The sequence below is a fragment of the Symphalangus syndactylus genome, chromosome 12, assembly GCF_028878055.3.
Source record: "Symphalangus syndactylus isolate Jambi chromosome 12, NHGRI_mSymSyn1-v2.1_pri, whole genome shotgun sequence".
Classification (NCBI taxonomy): domain Eukaryota; kingdom Metazoa; phylum Chordata; class Mammalia; order Primates; family Hylobatidae; genus Symphalangus; species Symphalangus syndactylus.
Window position 1 is genome coordinate 32,898,362 of NC_072441.2, and position 15,404 is coordinate 32,913,765.

The 15,404-nt window shown below is 35.1% G+C and overlaps 1 protein-coding gene across 2 annotated transcripts in view; it reads right to left on the bottom strand.

Moving 5' to 3' along the window:
- Positions 1 to 15,404, bottom strand: part of ADGRL4 (adhesion G protein-coupled receptor L4) — a 152,682-nt gene that overhangs the window by 43,039 nt on the left and 94,239 nt on the right. For both annotated transcript variants that reach the window (XM_063624178.1, XM_063624177.1), the window contains exons 3-7: positions 12,967 to 13,119; positions 5,826 to 5,896; positions 4,742 to 4,921; positions 4,447 to 4,630; positions 2,927 to 3,043 (exon numbers count right to left, since the gene is read on the bottom strand). In XM_063624178.1, the coding sequence (XP_063480248.1) occupies positions 2,927 to 3,043; positions 4,447 to 4,630; positions 4,742 to 4,921; positions 5,826 to 5,896; positions 12,967 to 13,119 (705 nt within the window). The remainder of the gene's footprint in view (positions 1 to 2,926; positions 3,044 to 4,446; positions 4,631 to 4,741; positions 4,922 to 5,825; positions 5,897 to 12,966; positions 13,120 to 15,404) is intronic.

A 15,404-nucleotide genomic window follows, 5' to 3' on the forward strand; every position in this document is an offset into this window, starting at 1 on the left:
AGGAGGAGGGACTCCTCCCTAACTCATTTTATGAAGCCAGCCATCATCCTGATACCAAAACCTGGCAGAGACACAACAATAAAAGAAAACTTCAGGCCAATATCCCTGATGAACATTGATGCAAAAATCCTCAATAAAATACTGGCAAAATGAATCCAGCAGCACATCAAAAAACTTATCCACCACAATCAGGTCCGCTTCATCCCTGGGATGCAAGGCTGGTTCAACATACACAAATCAATAAACGTAATCCATCACATAAACAGAACCCAAGACAAAAACCACATGATCATCTCAATAGATGCAGAAAAGGCCTTTGATAAAATTCAGCATCGCTTCATGTTAAAAATTATCAATAAACTCGATACTGATGAAACATATCTTAAAATCATAAGAGCTATTTACGACAAACCCATAAAGAGCTATTTACGACAAAGCCAATATCATACTGAATGGGCAAAAGCTGGAAGCATTCCATTTGTAAACTGGTACAAGATAAGGATGCCCTCTTTCACCACTCCTATTCAGCATAGTATTGGGAGTTCTGGCCAGGGCAATCAGGCAAGATAAAGAAATAGAGGGTATTCAAATAGGAAGAGAGGAAGTCAAATGGTCTCTGTTTGCAGATGACATGATTGCTTATTTAGAAAACCCCATCATCTCAGGCTCAAAACTCCTTGAGCTGATAAGCAACTTCAGCAAAGTCTCACAATACAAAATCAATGTGCAAAAATCACAAGCATTCTTTTACACCAACAATAGACAAGCAGACAGCCAAATGATGAATGAACTCCCATTCACAATTGCTACAAAGAGAACAAAATACCTAGGAATACAGCTAACAAGGGATGTGAAGGATCTCTTCAAGGAGAAGTACAAATCACTGCTCAAGGAAATAAGAGAGGACACAAATGGAAAAATAGTCCATGTTCATGGATAGGAAGAATCAATATTGTGAAAATAATTTATAGATTCATGCTATTCAAACTACCATTAACTATTTCACAGAATTAGAAAAAAAATACTTTAAATTTCATATGGAATCAAAGAAGACCCCATATAGCCCAGACAATCCTAAGCAAAAAGAACAAAGTTGGAGGCATCACACTACCTGACTTCAAACTATACTACAAGGCTACAGTAACCAAAACAGCATGGTATTGGTACCAAAAAGAACAGAGACCTCAGAAATAACACCACACATCTACAACCATCTGATCTTCGACAAACCTGACAAAAACAAGCAAATGGGAAAGGATCTCTTACTCAATAAATGGTGCTGGTAAAACTGGCTAGCCATATTCAGAAAACTGAAATGGGACCCCTTCCTTACACCACAGACAAAAATTAACTCAAGATGGATTAAAGACTTAAATGTAAAACCCAAAACCATAAAAATCCTAGCAGAAAATCTAGGTAATACCATTTAGGACATAGGCATGGACAAAAACTTCATGACAAAAACCCAAACCAAAAAGAGTTGCAACAAAAGCCAAAATTGACAAATGAGATCTAATTAAACTAAAGAGCTTCTGCACAGCCAAAGAAGTTATCATCAAAGTGAACAGGAAACCTACAGAATGGGAGAAAATTTTCACAATCTATCTATCTGACAAAGGTCTAATACCCAGCATCTATTAGGAACTTAAACAAATTTACAAGAGAAAAATCAAGCAACTCCATCAAAAAGTGGGCAAAGGTTATGAACAGACACTTCTCAAAAGAAGACATTTATGCAGGCAACAAATATGAAAAAAAAGCTCGACATTACTGATCACTAGAGAAATGCAAATCAAAACCACAAGGAGATATCATCTCATGCCAGTCAGAATGGTGATTATTAAAAAGTCAAGAAACAATAGATGCTGGCGAGGCTGTGGAGAAATAGGAATGCTTTAACACTGTTAGTGGGAATGTAAATTAGTTCAACCATTGTGGAAGACAGTGGTGATTCCTCAAGGATGTAGAACCAGAGACACCCTATTTGAACCCACAATCCCATTACTGGGTATATACCCAAAGGATTATAAATCATTCTACTATAAAGACACATGCACATGTATGTTTATTGCAGCACTATTTACAATAGCAAATTTATGGAACCAACCCAAATGCCCATCAATGATAGACTGGATAAAGAAAATGTAGTACATATATACCACGAAAAACTATGCAGCCATAAAAAGGAATGAAATCATGTCTTTGCAGGGACTTTGATGAGAGCTGGAAGCCATCATCCTCAGCAAACTAACACAGGAACAGAAAATTAACAGCTCATGTTCTCACTCATAAGTGGGAGTTGAACAATGAAAACACATGGACACAGGGAGGGGAACATCACACACCAGGGCCTGCTGGGGGGTGGGGAAAGAGGGGAGGGAACTTAGAGGACGGGTCAATAGCACAGGCAAACCACCCTGACACACGTATAACTGTGTAACAAACCTGCATGTTGTGCACGTTTCCCAGGGCTAAAGCAAAATTTTAAAAAAAACAAACCTACTTTTAAAAAATCTCTATTTTTCTTCCTCACACAATCACAAATTTAGTCTCATGATGAAGAATATGATGGATTATTGAGGAAGAAATATTAAAGGAACTGCAAATATAGTGACTTTGCTGTATAAGGAGTAGTAAAATCAGAGCTCTTTTGTATATTTTCATTAGAATCTCAACAATTTCAGACAGTAACAAAAGTTGGAGGTAAGACAAGGACCCAGATATTGTCAGCCAAAATCCTCCCCAGGTATTTATATCAGAATGGAAATCTCAAGTAAGAATATGGATATTCTGTATACTGTACATACATCAAATGTTTTTATAGGAAACCACACATGTTACATGTACATATGACATAATCAAATGCATGATAAGTATTTATTGCAAATTCATTGACATATTGTCTGTTAGATTGTTAAAGTCCTACCATTTGAATCATATGCAGCTTTTCTCTTTGGAAATATATTTATGTAATCTCCATCCACATTCATATGAGGATGAACATGTTTCATTTTATATGAATCAAAAAAGAAAACTTTGAGAGCTGAAACAAAACCATGAAAATAAAAAAAACGTGAAATTAGTTTAATCAATATATATCATAAATATATTAGCTTAGAGACAATTTCATCCATCATTATTGTGTTTTGAATTATTTATAGCAGGTAGAGTGAACATATTCTTAACGTGTTTGGACAATGTAATATATATGTTAAAAATCTGACTCAAGTTTTACTTTTTTAATTTCACTATGGCACTCATAGTTTAACTTTTTTTGAATTAAATAAAATATAATATGTGTATGTAACCAAGGGAGGTATAAAATTATAATTACTAAAGCAAAGATAACCAACTACAATGTCTTACAGAATAGTGTCTATAACTTACTAATGAGTGATTTAATTAAACGTTTGAGTGATAATTCCTTTGACCTGCTGTATTATCACCATTTTCATGCAGAAACATTATAAAAATATAGAGCACCTATATATTAGTCATAATGCTTGAAACTTTGATTTAGAGTAAACGATGAATCCTGATGAGATTTTGGTAAATCTGCTGTTGCACAGCAGAATGCCAACCAGAAAATGCAATAAAGATGTATGCAGTGATTATTTCAGCAAACTTACCTTGCTTCCTCAGAAAAACTTTATAGGGATCCTCAATTTGATACAAGATTCTGAATATTTTAAGTATGAATTTGCATGAAGCAGGAAACATTCTAATTTGCTGTGTTGATTGCTTTATATTATGAACATGCAAAGGATTCCTAAATAGAAGTTTAAATGTGTTATATCTGGCTGGGCATGGTGGCTCATGCCTGTAATCCCAGCACTTTAGGAGACCGAGGCAAGTGGACGGCTTGAGGCCAGGGGTTCGAGACCAGCCTGGCCAACATGGTGAAACCCCATCTCTACCAAAAGAACAACAATTAGCCAGGTGTGCTGGCACATGCCTGTAATCCCAGCAAGTCAGGAGGCTGAGGCAGGAGAATTGCTTGAAACCAGAAGGTGGAGGTTGCAGTGAGCTGAGATTGCACCACTGCACTCCAGCCTGGGTGACAGAGCCAGACTTTGTCTTCAAACAAACAAACAAACTAAATCCAAAAGATCATTGGTCAAAGTAGACCCTAACAAGTCATGAGATGATGGACTCAAAATGCCAAGGGAGTAATGTACTCTGACCATTTAATGGCTGTACAGTTCAGGAATCAGAAAAGGTGGATATGATAGGAAGGAGACAACACTTGTGGATTTATCCTTTTTACTAGTACTTTATTCACAGTGCTCTTGCAATATGCATCACCATTCATTTCTACACTGATAAAACTACTTTCAATGTAATCAATACTAGTTTCAACACCATGCCTCCTAACCCCCACCCAAAACTTTGAAAATGGCTTATTTGGAAAACACGATTACTTTTAAATGGACCCTTGTTTCTTACCTATATCCGTTGAATTTGTATCAAACTCTGTGGTCTTTTGGAAGCTCTGGGATATCCTTAAAGTTGCTTGTTCAACAGTGTGCATGAGTTTTGTAAGATGTGTTCTCCTATGATTCACAGATAACTTGTCCCAAACTATAAAAGTATCCCTTTGAACAAAATTATTCACGGTTTTTACAAATTCCTATTGAAAAAAAGTATGCCTTTCAGAAATGTTAGAATCCTACACTATTCACAGATGAAAGGAAAAATTCAAAGCTCAATTATATTAAGAGTTAAAGCTGAACATACTTACAGTAAGAGTTGAATTAGAAAGGGTGTCCTTGGCTGAGATAGTGTTGTTCTCGTAACCTAGTAATGAAGATGATTCAGCTAATATTTCTATATATGTAATTATATCTGTCGGTGAAAGATCTGTCACAGAATTTCTATAGACTTCTTGTAGCAAAGCCACAGGTTCTTTTATGGGTCTGATCTGAGAAAAAATGAGTCCAGAAAAAGGAAACTAAATTAGTTCTACTGGAGTTTTACAAGAATAAAACTTATATGTTAAATTTACTCTGAGATTGGTTTCCTTGGTCTACACATAAATAATATCGAACTAATAAACCTAAACCATAACATGCATCATTGAAACCTGAATTTATTTACAAGAGATTAGCAAATAACCTAAAAGCCTAGACTTGACTTTAGAAAAGAAACAGAGCAGGTTTGCATTAATAATTTTTTTAAAAATGAGCTTTCAAAATAACTTCCTATTCTTCAGTATAGAATTATATCCTAGCCAATGAATCTACCTTAATACTTAAACTTCTTATTACTTATAAATATTGATATCCTAAGCAATAAATAATAATACTTTAAATTAGATTTTAATCAACAAAATTCTTTACAATGTGATTAAATGAAAATTTGCTTCAAACTGATAGTTCATTACTCATGTTGAGATTCACATTTTCAATCATATGACAATTATTTTATAAATCACCTACTTTATTTGCTCTTTGAATGTTCACTTTGAAGTACCAAATCTAGGTGCATTCAATTATGTCTACTTAGAATGGGGGAATGGGTCTAGAGTCAAAGTATCTCTTTACTATTTTTTAATCAATTTTTTTTTACATAAAAATAATTTTCCAACATGGAATAATGAAAATGTAGCATATGAAATATGTAAAAAGCCTCTTGAATAATTTGAGGATTTTCAAATTAACCCTATCTTTGATGCAAACATGATGCTTAGATCTCTATATGTAAACGTTTTCAACTCTCCCTAAAGTCTGACTGCTGGTTACTCTTCTTGAAATGTGTGACATTGAAAGCATTTTAATTGAAATCAAAATGTGAAAATAAAATAAACTGTTAACTGTTCTACTTACTTTTGTTAAAGTTTTATTAATATTTGCAGCTATACAGACATTATCTAAATGGCAGTTTGCATTCACATTTTCTGTAAAAAAAGAAAATAGATTATACAGTCAGTTTTAAAAAGTGTTTTTCCTAAGCTGATCATATCAATCCCAATGATCTTGCTCACTTATTTAAATATTAAAAAGATATTCTCTAACACTTGAATTTCCTCTCCAGTTTTAGAATGTGCAATATTTTACAGAAAATGAAATAAAAGGGTTTTAAGGGCCAAGGAATGTTAGTTCCATAAAATTTTGATTAAATTAAAAAATACACTTTCATTTCTTTGTTCCATAGAAGATAAAGGAATGCAGGCACATTTCTTGGAAGATGTAGCTCTGTGATACTTCACAACTGCGTACTACATATTTTATATAGTTCTTTGATCATACATAAAATTTAATAATGTAATTTACATTGGCAGTAAGCGCTATCATTAGGTGTGAACTGTGATTTTCCTGTGGATGTCTGATAACCTTCTTTGCAGGAGCAGTTATACCCACCATTCACATTTTCACATACAGAATGATCACCACAGACAACTGACTCACTGCACTCATCTCTATCTGGAAATATTAGTATTTTTTCAATACTAATTAGCATTTTTTCAATACTAATATTTGAAAAAAAGTTTTAGTGCTCATATGCCTGCTACCTTGTTGAAAATAGTGTTACTTATGATTAGCGGTTTCATGTCAAATTTTACAAGAAAGCAAGAGAAATACTATCATTTAGACAATGGCAGAACAAACTTAGCTGCATATACTTTTTAAATTTAATTCCTCCAATCAATTTTGACAGAGTATTGAAAATATTATTCATGGGCCAAATCTCAAATTGCTTTCTGAATTGCATGATTAATCAACAAAGTCATTACAGTAATTTCCATCATTGTTGATGTAACATTTAGTTCTAATTTAACAAAGACCCAATTCAAGAAACACATTTAAACTTATTTGTTTTCTAGTATTAAACTAAACTGATTTCAACAACTCTGTAATCTGGAGGATAAAAGAGTGATCCAATTTCTTTCCAAAGCTTCATTTTTGCATGTAAGTTAACCTAAAAAACTAAGATATAGCAGAACATGTGATTGAATTCCCTTAAAATTTTATCACAACTTATTACTTTTGTTCAGGTTATATTTTACTATGATTCTTCATACACAATCATCATAAATAAAATAATACATTATAGAGAATTAAGTCTTACATTCTCAAAAGCCATGTATTGAGGTTGTAATAAAGGTGCTGGATTTTAAGCTTACATAGTTCATATTCTTAATTTAAAACTTTACATACTACAGTGAAATATGCTTCACATTATAAGTACAGTATAAATAATCTGCCACCAGAGAAAAAGATTCTAAGAAACTGAAGAGTCTAGATCACTACCTTGAATTAATGTAAAAATTTTTATGTTTCTACCCCAGGTCTGACATCTTAAAGATACTTTATATTAAATTAATAAATGAACATCTAACCTTAAATTTATAATGCAATTTATTTAAAACTTACAGGGTGGCATAATACTGTTTGCTGTAGAAAAAGGGTGTGTAACCAAAGTCTAATTTAAAATGCCATCTAGTTAGTTATCTTAAATGCAGCTGTTCCTAATTTCTCACTCAAAAATCCAACAAAGACCTAGAAAACACACCCAATTTCATACCACCAAAACTGAAAACTGAAAGTGAGCCTCTTGCTAGATTCTTAAAGAAAGCTCCATTCACTAGAAAGGTGATGGTACTAGACTTAAGAGGTCAGCTAATAGCCCAGGCCTAAAAGGTTAGAACAGTTCTTGTTCTTCTGACAAGTACATATATTCAAAATCTGTACTACCCAGAAATCTGAGCACACCACTTCTAAAGAAACACAGATGCTCTTGTAGCACCCTCACCCCTCATCCTCTATTTCTAGGTGTATTCAGGAACTACCACTCCACAAAAATGAATGAACAGAAAATAAAGTAGGGGACAGGTAGTGACAAGTGACCTTGGGATATGGAGAACCATCAAGGAAAGCATTCTAGGCTGGGCTAAAGACAGAGGCACTCAGATGGTAGTGCAGACTAGGGTTGTCACTTGCCATGGAATCAATGAAGTGAGAAAACTATATAGGACTAAAGCAAAGATGAGTCTTTTTTGGGGTAGAACTGTTGAAGTACGAAATGTTACACTCCAACTGGGAAAACACCCCAATGAAAGTGTGAATAGACCCATGAAGTATCATAAACAACACCAAAAAAAATTTATTTCATGAGCAAGAAAACTACTGTGTTCTTTGAATACTCTTGTTTTGTAGTTGAGATGCCTTCTATGGGTAACAGTAAGCAAGGTGGTGATTTCTCTCAATTTCAAACGCTTTTTTTTTTTTAAATGTGCAACATTCTTAGAAACTTCATTCCAAACCCAATCTCTGAGAAACATAAAAATCTTGGCTCCATGAACTCAATTTCCATCCTCCTTCTTGCACTTTGAACTTAAATGTCCAGTGAAACTGGCTTGGCTACAGTGAATGTGCCTGTCATTTTGCAGCAAGATCCACACTAATTTCTCTTGCAATCTCTTGCAGGTTCAAATGGCTAAAACCTACAGTTTCCTCTTTCCTGCAGGAAAAGTCTCTGGGATTGCTAATTAGAAGATCTAAATTCAAATCCCGACTATAACACTCATGAGCTGTGCGATGACCTTGGGTAATATCTTAAAAAGACACCTTCTAGGCCTGGCGCAGTGGCTCACGCCTGTAATCCCAGCAATTTGGGAGGCCAAGGTGGGCGGATCACGAGGTCAGGAGATCGAGACCATCCTGGCTAACACGGTGACACCCCATCTCTACTAAAAATACAAAAAAATTAGCCAGGCATGGTGGCGGGCGCCTGTAGTCCCTGCTAGTCAGGAGGCTGAGGCAGGAGAATGGCATGAACCCGTGAGGCAGACCTTGCAGTGAGCCGAGATCGTGCCACTGCACTCCAGCCTGGGCGACAGAGCAAGACTCTGTCTCAAAACAATAAAAAAAATAAAAAATAAAAGACACCTTCTAATCCAAAAGAGTTCTACTCATGAACAAATAAGAAAATGTATGGGAAGGTGGAATAGTGCCTCGGATATAGTTGCCACCTGATGCTGTAACTGGAAAATCAGGACTGGTGATTCTACTCATATTGCATATTTTCCTAATAGCAGGAGCCTTGTGACTAAGTATGTTTGAAGATACAGATAAATAAAGAGTGTTTTCTTCTAGGTTACCATGTCTTGGTAATCTCCAAATCTATTAAAAAAGAAACCTCTTTCCTATTTTAATTAAAGCTAAATCTGTTAGGGAATTATTTAAGTCAGACTAGATTTGACAGAACTGATTTACTGATTGACCCACTTTCCTCACTACCAACTTATTTGATTTTAAACTAATAATTTGATATCGCTAAATGCAAGCATTTCATTAACAATCTTAACTCATTTGCAACGTTTTTATTAATAGGTGATGCTTGGCTGGGCATAGTGGCTCACACCTGCAATCCCAGCACTTTAGGAGGCTGAGACAGCAGAATCACTTGATTCCAGGAGTTTGAGACCAGGCTGAGCAACATAGCAAGACCCTGTCTCTACTAAAAAAAATTTAAAAATTAGTCAGATAAGGTGGTGTGTAGTGTAGTCCCAGCTATTTGGGAAGCCGATACAGAAAGATCACTTGAGCCCAGGAGTTCCAGGCTGCAGTGAGCCATAACTGCACCACTGCACTCCAGCCTGGGTAACATAGTGAGACCTCAGCTCAAAAATAATGACAATAACAATAATGATAATAATAACGTTATGTTTGTTCTCATGTGTATAATTAGCCAATCCAGCAATATTTAGTCATAATCTTCTTTCAAAACATGATCATATGATGGTTATGATTTTTATAATTATGATCAATAATACAGTTTTCTAATGTGTAACTCACAGACTGCCAAAGAAAGATAAAATGTTTAATTACAGTAAATTATTTTCAAAGACAAAATTTAATATTATTCAAAGCTAGAAAAAAAAAATCTACAATTATCATCGAGTACTCCAGGCAGTAGGACATTACAAGCAGTAAACAATGCTCTAAAACACATGGTGAAATTGAAGGAATTCATGGCTTCTATTAATTTGGTTTTAGGAGATTAACTTTACTATTGGATGCCTCAGCTTCCCCTTGTGAAATTCTTGTGTGTAACTAGGTTTCTCAGGAGCTGGACTTCTGACGTTCTGTTTTACTGTGATTCAAAGAGGAGGAAAAATATGTGCAGTGCTAAATATCACCCATTCGCTTTCTGCAGCAAAATGACCTTATGTGTCAAAAATAGTATTTGAATATGGACTAAAGGTAAAGAATTTTGCTTGGGTTATTTCTTGCCCTATATCAAAGTCTTCCATTTTTTATTCATAGAGATTTTAATGACTATAATTACCAGAAATGTCAAATTTAAGGATAAGCTAAAATTTCAAATCAGAAGCAATACACTGTAAGGTGATATACTAATGCAAAAGGGAGTAGATTTATGTTTCTCTGTTCAAATTCCCTGAGGATTATGATATTGTGCAATGAAAATTACTGCAGGACTGAAATAAAAAGAAATAGCTGCACTGCTTCTCAAAAAAGCTTAATCCTTAAAGACAATAAAAATTGATGAGAAATAACATTTTTCTAGAGAATGAGTTTTTCACTGAATAATCCATCAAACAAAACAGGTAGAAACAGAAGGGCTCAATATTGAGTATTAGGCTTTAATAAGGTTAGTGCATTTACTGACTATTTAAAATAGCTAAAAAGGGAATTAGCACAAACTTAGGTCCATTCCACCTTACTGCAATAGAAATTGAGTATCAAGAGAGTCTTCAATTACTAATATACTACCCCCATAAAATGTTGCCATTCAGTCATCTTTGTGTGTTTGTGTTTTCTCTGTATCTATGATTCAGTGTTTTCTAATGCAGAAATTCTCTACTTCAAGGAACATGAACAGAGAAATATAGCCCTTTGTGAGTTGAGGGTTATTAAAAGTAAACATGATCAGATAAAAAGACAGATGTCTTCTACAGACAAGAGACATTAGGGAATGAAGAGCACAGTTAAAACTGTATTAAATTACAGTGATTAAGATGTCACAAGTTAGACTTCTTCACTAACTGGAGCATTTCCACTAAAGCTTGCAGGGCTACATACTGGAACTGAACTACTAAAGGTAAAAAGCACATTATATGACATTCTAAGACTAGTAACAAAAATATAGGCTTGAGAAGAACAAACAGTGAAGTACTGTAAGTTTTTTGGGCAGAATCTCTTTGATTCCTATTTCCTGAGTATGTTATTATGCTATATTGCAATAAAACTTTTTTCTAGAAACACTAAAGGTAAAATTACCATTCAAGAGTAATAGCATTATTTTCTCATATTTTAAATATTTTATACCCTTGCAAAGCTTGATTGACTATATTTGGATGATTCAGATCAAAGTGATATTTAAATGGTCTACTACACATTTAAGTATTCTGTGGAAATAACAAAGGGTTTTTAGATACAAGGCTGTGAGTCTAGCCTTACCTTTATCCAAAAAGTATGAATCTAGAGTAGTCCCTCACTTCCTTGGCAATAAAATGAGGAGAATAAAATCTTCCTTTTTTACATAACAGAGTAAATGTTGTGAAGCATAGGTACATGAGACTGGATGATATCTTTAATACAGACATTTCACAGATAAAATTTTTGAACATTGTGTAATAGCTTACCGTCCTAGCACTTTGAGAGGCCGAGCCGCCCAGACTGCCTGAGCTCAGGAGTTCGAGACCAGCCTGGGCAACACGGTAAAACCCCATCTTTACTAAAATACAAAAAATTAGCTGGCTGTGGCAGCGTACACCTGTAGTCCTAGCTACTCGGTAGGCCGAGGCAGGAGAACTGCTTGAACCTGGGAGGCGGAGGTTGCAGTGGGCCAAGATAGCACCACTGCACTCCAGCCTGGGCAACAGAGCGAGACTCCGTCTCCAAAAAACAAAACAAAACAAAAAATCTCACTAGGGCACTAATCAAAGGCTTTACTGTGATCTAGATTAAGTTGAATGTCTATCTCTTTTATCTAACTATATCATTTAGAAGCAGCACATTACCCTTCTCCATGTTGCATGTAGGTTCCTGAATTCTAGTCCCATGTCTAACTTTGGCTACATGATTACATTCTCAGGGCCTCAGAGTACCTATTAATTTTGAAGATTAACAATCATAATAGTTATTGATAAGTTGAATATTTTTTAGAAACCATGCTTAAGATTATTTAAAATTTATTTTCAAAGCTAAAGTCTTTGGCTCCAGAGAATTTGCTTCTGAAAATTATTCATCTGTTGAAGTTTATAAATAATTATTTTTTCTCAGGCTGTAATGCAGTTCTCTAGGATCTGATAAATCACATGCATGACCAAATTACAATAGAAGGATATTTTTAAAAATCGTCTAGGTACTCCCTTCAGACCCACAATAAGTGAACAATCACTTAAAAATTACATTGAAATTATTTTCCCTACAAAGGACGTTTTAGTGACCCTACATGATTTTATGATTTTATAAATAATTTTCTGACTCTAGTGTTCAGAAAAACTTAAAGTATATCTGAAGTGTGACTAACTTTCATGAAAGCAGAGGTAAAACCACTGGAACAATTATTTTATAAATGATGATTGTCTGAAAAATATGCAGAACCCATCACAGAGTGTGTATTTACAAAGACATCAATATCTTTTAATGCCAATGACAATTTTCTTGGAGTACTATATTATTCTAAAGTGTAAACATTTATTCTGCTGTCTGCCACTATACTAGATCTCATGGCGCCATGAACATTTCTCTCTTATTTATTTATTTTTTTTGCAAACTTATTCTCTCAAAAATTAAACCATTTTCCTGTATCCTTGGATAAATATCCCATAGACTTTAAAACACTGGAGAAATAAAGACATTAATTAAATTTCTGAAAGTACTTACCACCTAGGCTACAATCAAGGTCTGGCAGAATTTGGTTTGAATATGTTTAACCTCTGGAGGTGATAAACAATAAGAGATATGTACAAATTCTAACTTAGATAACCGAACTTACCTATACAGATGGTTCCATCATTAGTGATGAACCTGTCTTGGTTACTGCTGGATCTGAAGCCAGGTACACACATACAATAATAACTTCCTTCTGTGTTAGTGCAATTAGCATTTTCACCACAGGACTGAGTTAAATTTCCACATTCATTATCATCTGTTGGCATATCAATTTAAAAGATTATTTTTATATCATTGACATAAATTTTGACAATTTTCCATCAGTATTTTGGAATTTTAACTGTTAAATAGTTTAAGGTATATGATGTTTATATCTATAAACCTTAGTACTAAAGAATCCATATTCCACACTTTTTTTTTTTTTTTTTTTTGAGACGGAGTCTCGCTCTGTCGCCCAGGCTGGAGTGCAGTGGCGCAATCTTGGCTCACTGCAAGCTCCGCCTCCCGGGTTCACGCCATTCTCCTGCCTCAGCCTCTCCGAGTAGCTGGGACTACAGGCGCCCACCACCACGCCCGGCTAATTTTTTTGTATTTTTAGTAGAGACGGGGTTTCATCGTGGTCTCAATCTCCTGACTTCGTGATCCGCCCGCCTCGGCCTCCCAAAGTGCTGGGATTACAAGCGTGAGCCACAGCTCCCGGCCTATTCCACATTTTCTTATTCTTGTTTATAATATGAGATCTTCTTTGAAGTTGCAAAGCAAAATAGGATCTCTTACTTTAAAAGCACTAGATATAACTATTAAATCTATATGGCAACATCTTTCAAATTTTTATATGTAATTTAATTATAACCATGTCAACAAATATAGGCTCATTTTGAATTTATAGTACTCTTCATAATCCATCAAAAGCACAACATAAATTAAAAATAAAAAATTAGAAATTACAAATTGACATGTTCTTACCATGTACTATTTATTTCATCCATTGTTCCACAGAAAAAATTTGCATTACTCAGCATGCAATTTTTCATGTATTCATTGATGCATTTATTTACAACTATATGCATTATATTGTTCCATGGAAGAGTATACAATACAAAAAATTAAAAAGTAAATAATATGGTCTTTACCTTTATAATCTTACAATATAATTTATCAGGGAAGATAAAGGTTCATAAAACCTTTTTAAACATCAGAAAGCAGATTTATATTATCTGTTAAATAAATTGATTGGAAAATATAACTGCAAACCAAAGAATGACAAGGATAGCTGGCAACCACAAAAGCTAGAGGAGGCAAGGAAGGATTATTCCCTAGACGTTTTCACGTTTTTGAAGCAGCATAGTTCTGCTGACACCTAGGTTTTAGACTTTTAGCCTCCAGAGCTGTGAGAGAATATATTTCTGATATTTTAAGCCACTAATTTGGTCATAATTTTTTTATGGCAGCCCTAGAAAACTGATAGACTCAAACTGGAGAATATAGAATAGGTAAGTATTAGTTAGAGAGAAAGAGAAGAAGAAAGGAAACTAAAGGAATAAAAAATTTTGGACAAAAGTGCAGGCAGAAAAGTGACTGGGATATTCTGAAGGTTGTAAGAAGCCTAATTGGGGAGCACAGAGAGAAATCATAGGAGAATCATAGAAACAAGTCAGGTTTGAAAAATGTCTTGAATCTTTATTCTTCATTTTATTCAAACCAGGCTTCATTTCTTTTTAAAGGGTGAGTTGTGTAGCATTTAATTCATATACTGGCTATTGCACACATATAGTAATTAGTAAAAGTTGAAGATTTATTCCAAATGTTTTATAAATATTAATTAGCTTAATGCTTTCTAGAAGCTCTAGGAGGTAGGTATTATTATCTTTAACTGATGAGAAAAATAGAGCAGACGGAGCCCAGGTATCACATCTGTTTTTTCTCTGTGGCATCAGATAGCTTGTTACTTTGCCATAGTTACCTTCCTGGCAGGTTGAGAGGGAATCTCAAGTTCTGTTGAAATTTTTTTTTTTTTTTTTTGAGACGGAGTCTCGCTCTGTCGCCCAGGCTGGAGTGCAGTGGCGCAATCTCGGCTCACTTCAAGCTCCGCCTCCCGGGTTCACGCCATTCTCCTGCCTCAGCCTCTCCGAGTAGCTGGGACTACAGGCGCCCGCCACCACGCCCGGCTAGTTTTTTGTATTTTTAGTAGAGACGGGGTTTCATCATGGTCTCGATCTCCTGACCTCGTGATCCGCCTGCCTCGGCCTCCCAAAGTGCTGGGATTACAAGCGTGAGCCACCGCGCCCAGCCTCTGTTGAAAATTTTAATCCCTAGCATTTGACCTGATTTATTATTGGGAAGACAGAAGACCAGAGCAGCAAGGGAAGAACTTTGAACTTCTCCCGGAGACCAACAAGTTTGAGATATGAAAGAACAAAGCAGGTTGAGTTATCAAAAGTTTGTATAGGCCAGGCAGGTAATGTAAAAGTTTGATTCCATCAGGAGTCGGACAATAGAAGGTGGTGTCGTGTAGCTTGTGGTAGCAGTAAGTATACTCTC